This window comes from Syngnathus typhle, unplaced genomic scaffold, assembly GCF_033458585.1.
Source record: "Syngnathus typhle isolate RoL2023-S1 ecotype Sweden unplaced genomic scaffold, RoL_Styp_1.0 HiC_scaffold_74, whole genome shotgun sequence".
Taxonomy (NCBI): Eukaryota; Metazoa; Chordata; class Actinopteri; order Syngnathiformes; family Syngnathidae; genus Syngnathus; species Syngnathus typhle.
Window position 1 is genome coordinate 267,565 of NW_026871980.1, and position 18,517 is coordinate 286,081.

At 42.0% G+C, this 18,517-nt stretch overlaps 1 protein-coding gene across 1 annotated transcript; it reads left to right on the forward strand.

The window, feature by feature from the left end:
• Window positions 1-11,460: 11,460 nt before the first annotated feature.
• Window positions 11,461-17,920, forward strand: LOC133148328 (triadin-like). The gene is made up of 3 exons (XM_061271430.1): window positions 11,461-11,737; window positions 11,824-13,746; window positions 15,575-17,920. The coding sequence occupies exons 2-3, from the start codon at window positions 12,509-12,511 to the stop codon at window positions 16,989-16,991; spliced, it is 2,655 nt and encodes an 884-aa protein (XP_061127414.1). The 5' UTR covers window positions 11,461-11,737; window positions 11,824-12,508; the 3' UTR covers window positions 16,992-17,920.
• Window positions 17,921-18,517: the final 597 nt, after the last annotated feature.

Sequence of the window (18,517 nt, forward strand, 5' to 3'; positions counted from 1 at the left end):
GAGTTTATTACTGCGCATTAAGAAATGACCACCTCCAACGTTTGGTTTATGTTTTATAAGCATTTTTAATTTTATTGCTTAAATCGAATTTTCTCGGCGAGCTGAGCACTTTTTCTGAATTGTGCCGCTCCCGTCACTCTGGTTAGGTTGGCATCGAAAAAAACGCTCTTGGGTGCTTTAGAGTGCCGAGTTTATCACTGCGCATGAAGAAATGACCACCTCCAACGTTTGGTTTATGTTTTATAAGCATTTTTAATTTTATTGCTTAAATCGCATTTTCTCGGCGAGATGAGCGCTTTTTCTGAATTGTGCCGCTCCCGTCACTCTGGTTAGGTTGGCATCGAAAAAAACGCTCTCGGGTGCTTTAGAGTGCCGAGTTTATCACTGCGCATGAAGAAATGACCACCTCCAACGTTTGGTTTATGTTTTATAAGCATTTTTAGTTTTATTGCTTAAATCGCATTTTCTCGGCGAGCTGAGCGCTTTTTCTGAATTGTGCCGCTCCCATCACTCTGGTTAGGTTGGCATCGAAAAAAACGCTCTCGGGTGCTTTAGAGTGCCGAGTTTATCACTGCGCATGAAGATATGACCACCTCCAACGTTTGGTTTATGTTTTATAAGCATTTTTAATTTTATTGCTTAAATCGCATTTTCTCGGCGAGCTGAGCGCTTTTTCTGAATTGTGCCGCTCCCGTCACTCTGGTTAGGTTGGCATCGAAAAAAACGCTCTCGGGTGATTTAGAGTACCGAGTTTATCACTGCGCATGAAGAAATGACCACCTCCAATTAACGTTTGGTTTATGTTTTATAAGCATTTTTAATTTTATTGCTTAAATCGCATTTTCTCGGCGAGCTGAGCACTTTTTCTGAATTGTGCCGCTCCCGTCACTCTGGTTAGGTTGGCATCGAAAAAAACGCTCTCGGGTGCTTTAGAGTGCCGAGTTATTCACTGCGCATGAAGAAATGACCACCTCCAACGTTTGGTTTATGTTTTATAAGCATTTTTAATTTTATTGCTTAAATCGCATTTTCCCGGCGAGCTGAGCACTTTTTCTGAATTGTGCCGCTCCCGTCACTCTGGTTAGGTTGGCATCGAAAAAAACGCTCTCGGGTGCTTTAGAGTGCCGAGTTTATCACTGCGCATGAAGAAACCTCCAACGTTTGGTTTATGTTTTATAAGCATTTTTAATTTTATTGCTTAAATCGCATTTCCTCGGCGAGCTGAGCACTTTTTCTGAATTGTGCCGCTCCCGTCACTCTGGTTAGGTTGGCATCGAAAAAAAACGCTCTCGGGTGCTTTAGAGTGCCGAGTTTATCACTGCGCATGAAGAAATGACCACCTCCAACGTTTGGTTTATGTTTTATAAGCATTTTTAATTTTATTGCTTAAATCGCATTTTCTCGGCGAGCTGAGCGCTTTTTCTGAATTGTGCCGCTCCCGTCACTCTGGTTAGGTTGGCATCGAAAAAAACGCTCTCGGGTGCTTTAGAGTGCCGAGTTTATCACTGCGCATGAAGAAATGACCACCTCCAACGTTTGGTTTATGTTTTATAAGCATTTTTAATTTTATTGCTTAAATCGCATTTTCTCGGCGAGCTTAGCACTTTTTCTGAATTGTGCCGCTCCCGTCACTCTGGTTAGGTTGGCATCGAAAAAAACGCTCTCGGGTGCTTTAGAGTGCCGAGTTTATCACTGCGCATGAAGAAATGACCACCTCCAACGTTTGGTTTATGTTTTATAAGCATTTTTAATTTTATTGCTTAAATCGCATTTTCTCGGCGAGCTGAGCACTTTTTCTGAATTGTGCCGCTCCCGTCACTCTGGTTAGGTTGGCATCGAAAAAAACGCTCTCGGGTGCTTTAGAGTGCCGAGTTTATCACTGCGCATGAAGAAATGACCACCTCCAACGTTTGGTTTATGTTTTATAAGCATTTTTAATTTTATTGCTTGAATCGCATTTTCTCGGCGAGCTGAGCACTTTTTCTGAATTGTGCCGCTCCCGTCACTCTGGTTAGGTTGGCATCGAAAAAAACGCTCTCGGATGCTTTAGAGTGCCGAGTTTATTACTGCGCATTAAGAAATGACCACCTCCAACGTTTGGTTTATGTTTTATAAGCATTTTTAATTTTATTGCTTAAATCGCATTTTCTCGGCGAGCTGAGCACTTTTTCTGAATTGTGCCGCTCCCGTCACTCTGGTTAGGTTGGCATAGAAAAAAACGCTCTCGGGTGCTTTAGAGTGCCGAGTTATTCACTGCGCATGAAGAAATGACCACCTCCAACGTTTGGTTTATGTTTTATAAGCATTTTTAATTTTATTGCTTAAATCGCATTTTCTCGGCGAGCTGAGCGCTTTTTCTGAATTGTGCCGCTCCCGTCACTCTGGTTAGGTTGGCATCGAAAAAAACGCTCTCGGGTGCTTTAGAGTGCCGAGTTTATCACTGCGCATGAAGAAATGACCACCTCCAACGTTTGGTTTATGTTTTATAAGCATTTTTAATTTTATTGCTTAAATCGCATTTTCTCGGCGAGCTGAGCACTTTTTCTGAATTGTGCCGCTCCCGTCACTCTGGTTAGGTTGGCATCGAAAAAAACGCTCTCGGGTGCTTTAGAGTGCCGAGTTATTCACTGCGCACGAAGAAATGACCACCTCCAACGTTTGGTTTATGTTTTATAAGCATTTTTAATTTTATTGCTTAAATCGCATTTTCTCGGCGAGCTGAGCGCTTTTTCTGAATTGTGCCGCTCCCGTCACTCTGGTTAGGTTGGCATCGAAAAAAACGCTCTCGGGTGCTTTAGAGTGCCGAGTTTATCACTGCGCATGAAGAAATGACCACCTCCAACGTTTGGTTTATGTTTTATAAGCATTTTTAATTTTATTGCTTAAATCGCATTTTCTCGGCGAGCTGAGCGCTTTTTCTGAATTGTGCCGCTCCCGTCACTCTGGTTAGGTTGGCATCGAAAAAAAACGCTCTCGGGTGCTTTAGAGTGCCGAGTTTATCACTGCGCATGAAGAAATGACCACCTCCAACGTTTGGTTTATGTTTTATAAGCATTTTTAATTTTATTGCTTAAATCGCATTTTCTCGGCGAGCTGAGCGCTTTTTCTGAATTGTGCCGCTCCCGTCACTCTGGTTAGGTTGGCATCGAAAAAAACGCTCTCGGGTGCTTTAGAGTGCCGAGTTTATCACTGCGCATGAAGAAATGACCACCTCCAACGTTTGGTTTATGTTTTATAAGCATTTTTAATTTTATTGCTTAAATCGCATTTTCTCAGCGAGCTGAGCACTTTTTCTGAATTGTGCCGCTCCCGTCACTCTGGTTAGGTTGGCATCGAAAAAAACGCTCTCGGGTGCTTTAGATTGCCGAGTTATTCACTGCGCATGAAGAAATGACCACCTCCAACGTTTGGTTTATGTTTTATAAGCATTTTTAATTTTATTGCTTAAATCGCATTTTCTCGGCGAGCTGAGCACTTTTTCTGAATTGTGCCGCTCCCGTCACTCTGGTTAGGTTGGCATCGAAAAAAACGCTCTCGGGTGCTTTAGAGTGCCGAGTTTATCACTGCGCATGAAGAAATGACCACCTCCAACGTTTGGTTTATGTTTTATAAGCATTTTTAATTTTATTGCTTAAATCGCATTTTCTCGGCGAGCTGAGCACTTTTTCTGAATTGTGCCGCTCCCGTCACTCTGGTTAGGTTGGCATCGAAAAAAACGCTCTCGGGTGCTTTAGAGTGCCGAGTTTATCACTGCGCATGAAGAAATGACCACCTCCAACGTTTGGTTTATGTTTTATAAGCATTTTTAATTTTATTGCTTGAATCGCATTTTCTCGGCGAGCTGAGCACTTTTTCTGAATTGTGCCGCTCCGGTCACTCTGGTTAGGTTGGCATCGAAAAAAACGCTCTCGGGTGCTTTAGAGTGCCGAGTTTATTACTGCGCATTAAGAAATGACCACCTCCAACGTTTGGTTTATGTTTTATAAGCATTTTTAATTTTATTGCTTAAATCGCATTTTCTCGGCGAGCTGAGCACTTTTTCTGAATTGTGCCGCTCCCGTCACTCTGGTTAGGTTGGCATCGAAAAAAACGCTCTCGGGTGCTTTAGAGTGCCGAGTTATTCACTGCGCATGAAGAAATGACCACCTCCAACGTTTGGTTTATGTTTTATAAGCATTTTTAATTTTATTGCTTAAATCGCATTTTCTCGGCGAGCTGAGCACTTTTTCTGAATTGTGCCGCTCCCGTCACTCTGGTTAGGTTGGCATCGAAAAAAACGCTCTCGGGTGCTTTAGAGTGCCGAGTTTATCACTGCGCATGAAGAAATGACCACCTCCAACGTTTGGTTTATGTTTTATAAGCATTTTTAATTTTATTGCTTAAATTGCATTTTCTCGGCGAGCTGAGCGCTTTTTCTGAATTGTGCCGCTCCCGTCACTCTGGTTAGGTTGGCATCGAAAAAAACGCTCTTGGGTGCTTTAGAGTGCCGAGTTTATCACTGCGCATGAAGAAATGACCACCTCCAACGTTTGGTTTATGTTTAATAAGCATTTTTAATTTTATTGCTTGAATCGCATTTTCTCGGCGAGCTGAGCACTTTTTCTGAATTGTGCCGCTCCCGTCACTCTGGTTAGGTTGGCATCGAAAAAAACGCTCTCGGGTGCTTTAGAGTGCCGAGTTTATCACTGCGCATGAAGAAATGACCACCTCCAACGTTTGGTTTATGTTTTATAAGCATTTTTAATTTTATTGCTTAAATCGCATTTTCTCGGCGAGCTGAGCACTTTTTCTGAATTGTGCCGCTCCCGTCACTCTGGTTAGGTTGGCATCGAAAAAAACGCTCTCGGGTGCTTTAGAGTGCCGAGTTTATCACTGCGCATGAAGAAATGACCACCTCCAACGTTTGGTTTATGTTTTATAAGCATTTTTAATTTTATTGCTTAAATCGCATTTCCTCGGCGAGCTGAGCACTTTTTCTGAATTGTGCCGCTCCCGTCACTCTGGTTAGGTTGGCATCGAAAAAAACGCTCTCCGGTGCTTTAGAGTGCCGAGTTTATCACTGCGCATGAAGAAATGACCACCTCCAACGTTTGGTTTATGTTTTATAAGCATTTTTAATTTTATTGCTTAAATCGCATTTTCTCGGCGAGCTGAGCGCTTTTTCTGAATTGTGCCGCTCCCGTCACTCTGGTTAGGTTGGCATCGAAAAAAACGCTCTCGGGTGCTTTAGAGTGCCGAGTTTATCACTGCGCATGAAGAAATGACCACCGCCAACGTTTGGTTTATGTTTTATAAGCATTTTTAATTTTATTGCTTAAATCGCATTTTCTCGGCGAGCTGAGCACTTTTTCTGAATTGTGCCGCTCCCGTCACTCTGGTTAGGTTGGCATCGAAAAAAACGCTCTCGGGTGCTTTAGAGTGCCGAGTTATTCACTGCGCATGAAGAAATGACCACCTCCAACGTTTGGTTTATGTTTTATAAGCATTTTTAATTTTATTGCTTAAATCGCATTTTCTCGGCGAGCTGAGCACTTTTTCTGAATTGTGCCGCTCCCGTCACTCTGGTTAGGTTGGCATCGAAAAAAACGCTCTCGGGTGCTTTAGAGTGCCGAGTTTATCACTGCGCATGAAGAAATGACCACCTCCAACGTTTGGTTTATGTTTTATAAGCATTTTTAATTTTATTGCTTAAATCGCATTTTCTCGGCGAGCTGAGCACTTTTTCTGAATTGTGCCGCTCCCGTCACTCTGGTTAGGTTGGCATCGAAAAAAACGCTCTCGGGTGCTTTAGAGTGCCGAGTTTATTACTGCGCATTAAGAAATGACCACCTCCAACGTTTGGTTTATGTTTTATAAGCATTTTTAATTTTATTGCTTAAATCGAATTTTCTCGGCGAGCTGAGCACTTTTTCTGAATTGTGCCGCTCCCGTCACTCTGGTTAGGTTGGCATCGAAAAAAACGCTCTTGGGTGCTTTAGAGTGCCGAGTTTATCACTGCGCATGAAGAAATGACCACCTCCAACGTTTGGTTTATGTTTTATAAGCATTTTTAATTTTATTGCTTAAATCGCATTTTCTCGGCGAGATGAGCGCTTTTTCTGAATTGTGCCGCTCCCGTCACTCTGGTTAGGTTGGCATCGAAAAAAACGCTCTCGGGTGCTTTAGAGTGCCGAGTTATTCACTGCGCATGAAGAAATGACCACCTCCAACGTTTGGTTTATGTTTTATAAGCATTTTTAATTTTATTGCTTAAATCGCATTTTCTCGGCGAGCTGAGCACTTTTTCTGAATTGTGCCGCTCCCGTCACTCTGGTTAGGTTGGCATCGAAAAAAACGCTCTCGGGTGCTTTAGAGTGCCGAGTTTATCACTGCGCATGAAGAAATGACCACCTCCAACGTTTGGTTTATGTTTTATAAGCATTTTTAATTTTATTGCTTAAATCGCATTTTCTCGGCGAGCTGAGCGCGCTTTTTCTGAATTGTGCCGCTCCCGTCACTCTGGTTAGGTTGGCATCGAAAAAAACGCTCTCGGTGCTTTAGAGTGCCGAGTTTATCACTGCGCATGAAGAAATGACCACCTCTGACGTTTGGTTTATGTTTTATAAGCATTTTTAATTTTATTGCTTAAATCGCATTTTCTCGGCGAGCTGAGCACTTTTTCTGAATTGTGCCGCTCCCGTCACTCTGGTTAGGTTGGCATCGAAAAAAACGCTCTCGGGTGCTTTAGATTGCCGAGTTATTCACTGCGCATGAAGAAATGACCACCTCCAACGTTTGGTTTATGTTTTATGAGCATTTTTAATTTTATTGCTTAAATCGCATTTTCTCGGCGAGCTGAGCACTTTTTCTGAATTGTGCCGCTCCCGTCACTCTGGTTAGGTTGGCATCGAAAAAAACGCTCTCGGGTGCTTTAGAGTGCCGAGTTTATTACTGCGCATGAAGAAATGACCACCTCCAACGTTTGGTTTATGTTTTATAAGCATTTTTAATTTTATTGCTTAAATCGCATTTTCTCGGCGAGCTGAGCGCTTTTTCTGAATTGTGCCGCTCCCGTCACTCTGGTTAGGTTGGCATCGAAAAAAACGCTCTCGGGTGCTTTAGAGTACCGAGTTTATCACTGCGCATGAAGAAATGACCACCTCCAATTAACGTTTGGTTTATGTTTTATAAGCATTTTTAATTTTATTGCTTAAACCGCATTTTCTCGGCGAGCTGAGCACTTTTTCTGAATTGTGCCGCTCCCGTCACTCTTGTTAGGTTGGCATCGAAAAAAACGCTCTCGGGTGCTTTAGAGTCCCGAGTTATTCACTGCGCATGAAGAAATGACCACCTCCAACGTTTGGTTTATGTTTTATAAGCATTTTTAATTTTATTGCTTAAATCGCATTTTCCCGGCGAGCTGAGCACTTTTTCTGAATTGTGCCGCTCCCGTCACTCTGGTTAGGTTGGCATCGAAAAAAACGCTCTCGGGTGCTTTAGAGTGCCGAGTTTATCACTGCGCATTAAGAAATGACCACCTCCAACGTTTGGTTTATGTTTTATAAGCATTTTTAATTTGATTGCTTAAATCGCATTTTCTCGGCGAGCTGAGCACTTTTTCTGAATTGTGCCGCTCCCGTCACGCTGGTTAGGTTGGCATCGAAAAAAACGCTCTCGGGTGCTTTAGAGTGCCGAGTTTATCACTGCGCATGAAGAAATGACCACCTCCAACGTTTGGTTTATGTTTTATAAGCATTTTTAATTTTATTGCTTAAATCGCATTTTCTCGGCGAGCTGAGCGCTTTTTCTGAATTGTGCCGCTCCCGTAACTCTGGTTAGGTTGGCATCGAAAAAAACGCTCTCGGGTGCTTTAGAGTGCCGAGTTTATCACTGCGCATGAAGAAATGACCACCTCCAACGTTTGGTTTATGTTTTATAAGCATTTTTAATTTTATTGCTTAAATCGCATTTTCTCGGCGAGCTGAGCACTTTTTCTGAATTGTGCCGCTCCCGTCACTCTGGTTAGGTTGGCATCGAAAAAAACGCTCTCGGGTGCTTTAGAGTGCCGAGTTTATTACTGCGCATTAAGAAATGACCACCTCCAACGTTTGGTTTATGTTTTATAAGCATTTTTAATTTTATTGCTTAAATCGCATTTTCTCGGCGAGCTGAGCACTTTTTCTGAATTGTGCCGCTCCCGTCACTCTGGTTAGGTTGGCATCGAAAAAAACGCTCTCGGGTGCTTTAGAGTGCCGAGTTATTCACTGCGCATGAAGAAATGACCACCTCCAACGTTTGGTTTATGTTTTATAAGCATTTTTAATTTTATTGCTTAAATCGCATTTTCTCGGCGAGCTGAGCACCTTTTCTGAATTGTGCCGCTCCCGTCACTCTGGTTAGGTTGCCATCGAAAAAAAACGCTCTCGGGTGCTTTAGAGTGCCGAGTTAATCACTGCGCATGAAGAAATGACCACCTCCAACGTTTGGTTTATGTTTTATAAGCATTTTTAATTTTATTGCTTAAATCGCATTTTCTCGGCGAGCTGAGCGCTTTTTCTGAATTGTGCCGCTCCCGTCACTCTGGTTAGGTTGGCATCGAAAAAAACGCTCTCGGGTGCTTTAGAGTTCCGAGTTTATCACTGCGCATGAAGAAATGACCACCTCCAACGTTTGGTTTATGTTTTATAAGCATTTTTAATTTTATTGCTTAAATCGCATTTTCTCGGCGAGCTGAGCGCTTTTTCTGAATTGTGCCGCTCCCGTCACTCTGGTTAGGTTTGCATCGAAAAAAACGCTCTCGGGTGCTTTAGAGTGCCGAGTTTATCACTGCGCATGAGAAAATGACAACCTCCAACGTTTGGTTTATGTTTTATAAGCATTTTTAATTTTATTGCTTAAATCGCATTTTCTCGGCGAGCTGAGCACTTTTTCTGAATTGTGCCGCTCCCGTCACTCTGGTTAGGTTGGCATCGAAAAAAACGCTCTCGGGTGCTTTAGAGTGCCGAGTTATTCACTGCGCATGAAGAAATGACCACCTCCAACGTTTGGTTTATGTTTTATAAGCATTTTTAATTTTATTGCTTAAATCGCATTTTCTCGGCGAGCTGAGCGCTTTTTCTGAATTGTGCCGCTCCCGTCACTCTGGTTAGGTTGGCATCGAAAAAAACGCTCTCGGGTGCTTTAGAGTGCCGAGTTTATCACTGCGCATGAAGAAATGACCACCTCCAACGTTTGGTTTATGTTTTATAAGCATTTTTAATTTTATTGCTTAAATCGCATTTTCTCGGCGAGCTGAGCACTTTTTCTGAATTGTGCCGCTCCCGTAACTCTGGTTAGGTTGGCATCGAAAAAAACGCTCTCGGGTGCTTTAGAGTGCCGAGTTTATCACTGCGCATGAAGAAATGACCACCTCCAACGTTTGGTTTATGTTTTATAAGCATTTTTAATTTTATTGCTTAAATCGCATTTTCTCGGCGAGCTGAGCACTTTTTCTGAATTGTGCCGCTCCCGTCACTCTGGTTAGGTTGGCATCGAAAAAAACGCTCTCGGGTGCTTTAGAGTGCCGAGTTTATCACTGCGCATGAAGAAATGACCACCTCCAACGTTTGATTTATGTTTTATAAGCATTTTTAATTTTATTGCTTAAATCGCATTTTCTCGGCGAGCTGAGCGCTTTTTCTGAATTGTGCCGCTCCCGTCACTCTGGTTAGGTTGGCATCGAAAAAAACGCTCTCGGGTGCTTTAGAGTGCCGAGTTTATCACTGCGCATGAAGAAATGACCACCTCCAACGTTTGGTTTATGTTTTATAAGCATTTTTAATTTTATTGCTTAAATCGCATTTTCTCGGCGAGCTGAGCACTTTTTCTGAATTGTGCCGCTCCCGTAACTCTGGTTAGGTTGGCATCGAAAAAAACGCTCTCGGGTGCTTTAGAGTGCCGAGTTTATCACTGCGCATGAAGAAATGACCACCTCCAACGTTTGGTTTATTTTTTATAAGCATTTTTAATTTTATTGCTTAAATCGCATTTTCTCGGCGAGCTGAGCACTTTTTCTGAATTGTGCCGCTCCCGTCACTCTGGTTAGGTTGGCATCGAAAAAAACGCTCTCGGGTGCTTTAGAGTGCCGAGTTTATTACTGCGCATTAAGAAATGACCACCTCCAACGTTTGGTTTATGTTTTATAAGCATTTTTAATTTTATTGCTTAAATCGCATTTTCTCGGCGAGCTGAGCACTTCTTCTGAATTGTGCCGCTCCCGTCACTCTGGTTAGGTTGGCATCGAAAAAAACGCTCTCGGGTGCTTTAGAGTGCCGAGTTATTCACTGCGCATGAAGAAATGACCACCTCCGACGTTTGGTTTATGTTTTATAAGCATTTTTAATTTTATTGCTTAAATCGCATTTTCTCGGCGAGCTGAGCACTTTTTCTGAATTGTGCCGCTCCCGTCACTCTGGTTAGGTTGGCATCGAAAAAAACGCTCTCGGGTGCTTTAGAGTGCCGAGTTTATCACTGCGCATGAAGAAATGACCACCTCCAACGTTTGGTTTATGTTTTATAAGCATTTTTAATTTTATTGCTTAAATCGCATTTTCTCGGCGAGCTGAGCACTTTTTCTGAATTGTGCCGCTCCCGTCACTCTGGTTAGGTTGGCATCGAAAAAAACGCTCTCGGGTGCTTTAGAGTGCCGAGTTTATTACTGCGCATTAAGAAATGACCACCTCCAACGTTTGGTTTATGTTTTATAAGCATTTTTAATTTTATTGCTTAAATCGCATTTTCTCGGCGAGCTGAGCACTTTTTCTGAATTGTGCCGCTCCCGTCACTCTGGTTAGGTTGGCATCGAAAAAAACGCTCTCGGGTGCTTTAGAGTGCCGAGTTATTCACTGCGCATGAAGAAATGACCACCTCCAACGTTTGGTTTATGTTTTATAAGCATTTTTAATTTTATTGCTTAAATCGCATTTTCTCGTCGAGCTGAGCACTTTTTCTGAATTGTGCCGCTCCCGTCACTCTGGTTAGGTTGGCATCGAAAAAAACGCTCTCGGGTGCTTTAGAGTGCCGAGTTTATCACTGCGCATGAAGAAATGACCACCTCCAACGTTTGGTTTATGTTTTATAAGCATTTTTAATTTTATTGCTTAAATCGCATTTTCTCGGCGAGCTGAGCGCTTTTTCTGAATTGTGCCGCTCCCGTCACTCTGGTTAGGTTGGCATCGAAAAAAACGCTCTCGGGTGCTTTAGAGTGCCGAGTTATTCACTGCGCATGAAGAAATGACCACCTCCAACGTTTGGTTTATGTTTTATAAGCATTTTTAATTTTATTGCTTAAATCGCATTTTCTCGGCGAGCTGAGCACTTTTTCTGAATTGTGCCGCTCCCGTCACTCTGGTTAGGTTGGCATCGAAAAAAAGGCTCTCGGGTGCTTTAGAGTGCCGAGTTTATCACTGCGCATGAAGAAATGACCACCTCCAACGTTTGGTTTATGTTTTATAAGTGTTACTGCTATATTTCGTTTCTTTTCATTTTCTGTGTATTTTCATTATTATTACCGTTGAGTGCCACCAGAGGGCGCTATAGTGTAAGTGAGCTTTGTAAGAAGAAGTAGAGGTTAATTTCCTCGGAAGAAGCGATCTCTCGAGAGATCGAAAGATGCGTGACTGAAGCGTGGTCACAAAGCTAAGTTGTTAAGAAAGATAAGAAACAATAAGAAGAAGAAGACGACTGAAACTAATTCCTCTCTCGGTACTCAGCCAACGAGGTATTGTTTGTATGTTGTATTTGTCAGAATCGTTTTATGTGTTAAATGTCTTTCTTTTGAGCTAATTGTTTGTTTTGTGCTTTTAGTTTTCACGGTGTGTTTATGAGTCTGAACAAGCTGGATTCAATAAATTCATCAGTTGAGAAAGCCACTTGTGTCTGTTGGTACCTGGAGGAGTTACAGTGAAAACTCGACTGATCTGCGCGAGTGGAGGCGAGGCGGCATGATCAGATGAGCAGCAGTCTTGCCACAGCGTGATCGGCACGTGCACGGAGCGGGCGCGCGCACGAGACCAAAGCGGGATTTGAAGACCAACACTTTAAGATAAGGCCATAAGAAATGCGGACATTCATAAGTTAAGAGTTTGTCTGAAAAAAGGAAAACAAAACGCAAGTTTAAGGTTGATTAATCAAACTGTGATTTAAAGTAACGTTTTGCTATTCCTAATTTTGTTTATTAAGCCACATTGTAAGGTCTAAAGCACTTAAGTTTAAGCATCAGTAGGCTACATTTGTTTTACACTGGCCTATTTGTGCCAAGAATGAGAAATGTGTTTCATGTGAACAGTTTAAATGTGAATAACTCTTATTTGAATACGTTTTTGGTATATTTAAGTTGAAAGGGTTAAGTTACTTTCACATTACTGTATAAAGATTCAGTATTACATTTTTATTTTATTCTGCCTTTATATTTCAAATGTCGACTGTCTAGGGGTGACTTTTAGTTTACATAAACATTTTTGCTGTTTAGTGACAAGTGACAGACGTTAAAATGACTGATCCAAATACACCATTAATTAGTACAGAACCCCAAAGTCAGTCTGAAGAAACCCAAGGTACTGATCCTAGTGAGCAGCAAGACTCAGTACAACTTAGAAGAAGTCAGAGAGTGAAAACACTCACAGAAAAGGGAAGAGAAATGCAGGATGAGAAGATTAAAGGACTCCAGCAAAGATTTAACTACAACTACGAAAAGTGGAGAACACATGCAAAGGCATCCAAAGTACCCCTCTCTCAACCAGGACCCTCAAATAAAGACATTCTTGAAGATATAACTGGTGATATTAGAGGTCTTTGTGCAGATGTCACAAAGGTTTATGATGAGTTACGCAAGCTCACCCCACCGGATCAAGAGACACGTCGCAGAGCAGATCTGTGTGTGGAGATCTCAGGTTTCCTTGTGAATAAAGCAACTTGCCGATTGGAAGGAAGAGAGGAACAAGATTGGCCGGAAGCAGGCTCCCTCTTTCAAACTACGAGCAGTAAGTCAAGCTCCTTCAACATAACTAAGAACTCATCTGAGCATTCACATAGATCCTCTGTAAAACATCAAGAAGCTGCCGCAGAAGCAGCAGCGAGTCAAGCTGTTCTAAAAATATTAGAAGAACAACAAATGGAACAGCAAGAGATAGAAAGACTAGAAGTTGAAGTCAGGAAAAGAGCAGTGGAACAAGAAACACTAATTAGACAAAAGTGCTTAGAAAGAGAGGCTGAAGAAATTAGAAAGCGCTTAGAAAGAGAGGCTGAAGAAATTAGCCTAAGAATGCAGAGAGAAGCAGATGAAGCAAAGTTTAAGGCTCAACAAGAAGAAGAGTATGCAGCTCTGCAGAGAACACTTGATGAAAAGAAAAGAAAGGTACAGCACCTGGAAAAGGTCAAAGATCTCAAGGCAGCACAAGCAAGGATGCAGGTTTATGACCAAATGAGTGTAGCAGAAGTGCAAAGGGTCGATGTAACAAAGATTAATACAGAAATTAGAGACGTTGAACATGTAAGCTTTCCATCTCTGCTTGAACAAGTCTCACCCCAAGCTGCAGGCACTCCTAAAGGTGATGGTACATCAGATTTAGTTAAAGTGCTAGCAAGTGCACTAAGTACTAGTCGTATCCCTGTTCCGGAACCTACTGTGTTTTCTGGGGATCCCTTAAGTTACAGTGACTGGAAACTGTCATTCCAAACACTGATAGACCAAAAGAATATCCCTAACAAGGAGAAGATATTACTTCTCTGGTTCTTCTATATCAAACAAATTTGTTTTAGGTTCATTTACCTGACATGTTTCGGCGGAATCTTCCGCCTTCATCAGAGTGTCACTGATGTGTTTGTGACGCGTCTTTACCAGCCACGCCTTCATCCATCAGCTGATAAAGACGCGTCACAAACACATCAGTGACACTCTGATGAAGGCGGAAGATTCCGCCGAAACATGTCAGGTAAATGAACCTAAAACAAATTTGTTTGATATAGAAGAACCAGAGAAGTAATTGAAAAAGAAAAAACAAGATGAACCTAGTACAACTAAGGAGAAGATATTCTACCTTCGAAGATATGTGAGTGGACCGGCTAAGAGAGCAATTGAAGGATACTTCCTGCTTGGAACTGAATCCGCACATGCTGCTGCATGGAAGATTCTGGATGAAAGATATGGAAATCCATTCACAATAGCAAAAGCTTTTAGAGACAAACTGCATGCATGGCCCAAAATGACCTCAAGAGACAGTTTCGAACTAAGGGACTTTGCAGATTTCTTGCGCAGTTGTGAAGCTGCAACAGCTCACATTAAGTCATTAGAGATCTTGAATGACTGCAATGAGAACCGAAAGATTCTTTCCAAACTTCCAGACTGGCTTGCTGCTAGTTGGAACCGCAAGGTTGTTGAAATTGAAGAACAAACAAATCAGTTTCCCACTTTCAGCCAGTTTGTTGAGTTTTTAACGAGAGAAGCCAAGATTGCTTGTAATCCTGTTACATCTTTACAGTCACTAAAACAATGTGAGTTTAACAAATCAGACAAACTGAAATTTACCAAACAGAAAGAAATTGGAGTTAAAACACTGATGACGACTTCACAAGAAAAAACACAACTGGTATGTGTGTTCTGCAAGAAACCCAAGCACAGTTTACACAAATGCAGAAGTTTTCTTGAAAAGGCTGTGTCAGACAGAATCAGCTACATTAAGTCGGAAAGGCTATGTTTTGGTTGTCTCAAACCAGGCCATCTTTCAAAGAGCTGTACCAACCGCAATATTTGTGAAAGGTGCAGTAAAGGGCATCCTACCTGTCTTCATGAAGATAGAGTTAAGGACAAAGAAGAACAAAAGCAACCACTAGCTAAGCCAAATCCAAGTAACGAAAGATCAAGTCAAAGCGACCGAGCTCAAGAACAAGTTACAGCCATGGCTACAACTAACCGAGTAGCGAGTAAAGAAAATAACACACTGACTGCTGCAATCATTCCTGTGTGGCTTTCATCTTCTACAAAACACAAAGAAGTTCTTGTATATGCCTTACTGGATTCGCAAAGCGATACAACCTTTGTTCTCAGTGAAGTTGCAAAGTTGCTAGATACAAACCAAGAACCGGTTAAACTAGAACTGTCTACCATGTCTTCCCAGACTACAGTTGTTCAGTCTAACAGACTGCAAGATCTTAAAGTTCGTGGTCTTAACTCAAGCAAAGAAATCACTTTACCTCCTACATACACACGAGAATTCATTCCAGCCAACAAAGCTCACATTCCAACTAATGAGACAGCTAAAGCTTGGCCACATTTAGAACACCTTCAACCAGAAATCGCACCTTTGCAAGATTGCGAGGTAGGATTGTTGATCGGATACAACTGCTCACAAGCTCTTCTTCCAAGAGAGATTGTGTCAGGCAAGGAAGGTGAGCCATACGCTCAGCGCACTGATCTTGGTTGGAGTATAGTTGGACAAACCAATCCCTGCCTGAACTATGGAGATGCGATTGGTATTAGTCATCGTATTATTGTCAAGAAGGTCATCCCAGAGCTTAAGCCCTCTCTAAAGCTTCAGAACAAGGTCCACTATGTCAATAGGACAACAGTAAAGGACGTCACCCCTTCGAACGTTATCAAAGCACTTGAAGGAGACTTCTCTGAAAGAGCCCTTGATGGCAACCCTGTGCCACATGAAGAACCTGAAGAGGAGAAAGATATCAAAAGGTCTCTCAGGAAAAAGACAGCGCACCTGAAACCAACCAGACTCCAAAAAGACCTCATGAAACCATCCCAGAAGGTCCATGAGGAGCCGAAACCCTCTGAGGACCAGGAAAAAAGGAAACCTCCCAAGGAAGTGTTGGAGATCCCTCAGAAAAAACAAGTTGACGAATCTTTGGGAGAAGACAAAGTCATCAAGACACCCCTGAGAAAAGAGAGAAAGTTTCTGAAACCAAGAGAAGACAAAGACATCCAGAAACCTTCTCAAGAAGATGAAAGTAAACCTTCTGAGATGAAAGAGGAGAAGAAACCTCCCAAGGAGGAAAAACCTGAAGATGTCATTTCCAGGGAACCTGAGAAGCCTTCCAAGCAAAAACCAAAGGAACCCTCCAAAGACGTTATGAAACCGTCCAAAAAAGAACCGGAGAAGCTCTCAAAAGTTGTCAAGGTGACCACCAGAGAAGATACAATCGACACTTCCAAAGTGGTCAAAGAAGTCAAGAAGACTCCAAAAGAAAAACCTGCACCGAAAGCGGATGTTTCCAAGAAACCTTTCAGGTTCCTGAGAGTCACCAAAAAGCAAACAGCGCCAGTTCTCAAAAAAGAACACGTCAACGTGACAAAAGAAAAAGTTCCCAAGGTGAAAGCCAAACCAGAACCTTTAGGGAAAGAAAATGAAGTGAAAAAACCTCAGAAAGAAGTCAAGAAAGAAGACACAGAGGTCAAAGTAACTTCAAAGGAAGTCACAAAGCCGCAGAAACAAGACAAGGAGGTCAAAGTACCTCCTAAGGAAGCCAAGAAACCTCCAAAGAAACTCAAAGAACTTCCAAGCCACGAGAAGGAAGTCAGGAAACCAAAGAAAGAAGAGAAGTCGGTCAAAGAAGTGACTAAGGATGAGTTGAAAGTAAAAGAGGACAAGGGTGTCCTTAGCAAACCTCCTAAAGAACAAAAGCTTGAAGAAGCTGAAAAACCAACCAGCGAGAAGCTTCCCAGAAAAATAAGAACCATCAAAGAAGCGCAAGAGAAACCACCGAAGGAAGGCAAAGAAGACAAGAGGCGTCCTCGGGAAGATGTCGACAAAGCTCTCAAAAGGGAACGTCTCAAAGAAGTTGAGAAACCCATCAAAGAAGCAAACATGTCTTCAGTGGTCCTTCAAGAAACTAAGAAACCACTTGAAGGTGGTTCCGAAGTCAAAGACAAGAGAACGTCTTTAAAAAGATTTTTCAAAATCCATAAAGAAGTCCCAGAAGCAAAGAAAGTTACCAAAGATGAGAAAGAAGGCAAAACACCTCCTTAAAAGGTGCTGTTCTTCAGGAGAACTTCCAAAGAAGCTCTCAAAAAGACACACAGAGAACTTAAAAATGAAACTGAAGTCAAAAAGCCTCCTGAAGAGGAAAAGGAAATCAAGAAACATCTTAAAGAGGATCTTCAGAAACAAGAAACACGAGATTCCAAGACAACCATTACAAAGACAGAAGTGGACTGCACACAGAAGGAATCTGAAGGTAAATGATGTAGTGCTTCTAAAAGAGGACATGGCACCACGTAATGAATGGAAGCTAGCCAAAGTCACTGATGTCTATCCAGGAACCGACAACAAAGTGAGAAAGGTTCGACTTTTGGTTAGTGAAAGGACACATGACAAACACAGTAAACTTGTGACTAAAACAGTCTCATTAGAACGACCTATTCATAAAGTTATTGTTTTGCTAGAAGCTGACTAAGGGCTTGTGTGTATTTTCATGTTCAGTTTGTCAGCCTGAATGTAATTCATAGGAATCCCACAGCAAGAGTTGTGAGATTGGTGGGAGTGTTACTGCTATATTTCGTTTCTTTTCATTTTCTGTGTATTTTCATTATTATTACCGTTGAGTGCCACCAGAGGGCGCTATAGTGTAAGTGAGCTTTGTAAGAAGAAGTAGAGGTTAATTTCCTCGGAAGAAGCGATCTCTCGAGAGATCGAAAGATGCGTGACTGAAGCGTGGTCACAAAGCTAAGTTGTTAAGAAAGATAAGAAACAATAAGAAGAAGAAGACGACTGAAACTAATTCCTCTCTCGGTACTCAGCCAACGAGGTATTGTTTGTATGTTGTATTTGTCAGAATCGTTTTATGTGTTAAATGTCTTTCTTTTGAGCTAATTGTTTGTTTTGTGCTTTTAGTTTTCACGGTGTGTTTATGAGTCTGAACAAGCTGGATTCAATAAATTCATCAGTTGAGAAAGCCACTTGTGTCTGTTGGTACCTGGAGGAGTTACAATAAGCATTTTTAATTTTATTGCTTAAATCGCATTTTCTCGGCGAGCTGAGCGCTTTTTCTGAATTGTGCCGCTCCCGTCACTCTGGTTAGGTTGGCATCGAAAAAAACGCTCTCGGGTGCTTTAGAGTGCCGAGTTTATCACTGCGCATGAAGAAATGACCACCTCCAACGTTTGGTTTATGTTTTATAAGCATTTTTAATTTTATTGCTTAAATCGCATTTTCTCGGCGAGCTGAGCACTTTTTCTGAATTGTGCCGCTCCCGTCACTCTGGTTAGGTTGGCATCGAAAAAAACGCTCTCGGGTGCTTTAGAGTGCCGAGTTATTCACTGCGCATGAAGAAATGACCACCTCCAACGTTTGGTTTATGTTTTATAAGCATTTTTAATTTTATTGCTTAAATCGCATTTTCTCGGCGAGCTGAGCACTTTTTCTGAATTGTGCCGCTCCCGTCACTCTGGTTAGGTTGGCATCGAAAAAAACGCTCTCGGGTGCTTTAGAGTGCCGAGTTTATCACTGCGCATGGAGAAATGACCACCTCCAACGTTTGGTTTATGTTTAATAAG

Bases quoted from the DNA above. Each gene is read 5' to 3' on its own strand.
- LOC133148328 (XM_061271430.1), top strand. From the start codon at position 12,509: ATGACTGATCCAAATACACCATTAATTAGTACAGAACCCCAAAGTCAG. The intron at 13,747-15,574 runs GTTCTTCTATAT...CTATGTCAATAG, and splicing joins GAGAAGATATTACTTCTCTG to GACAACAGTAAAGGACGTCA.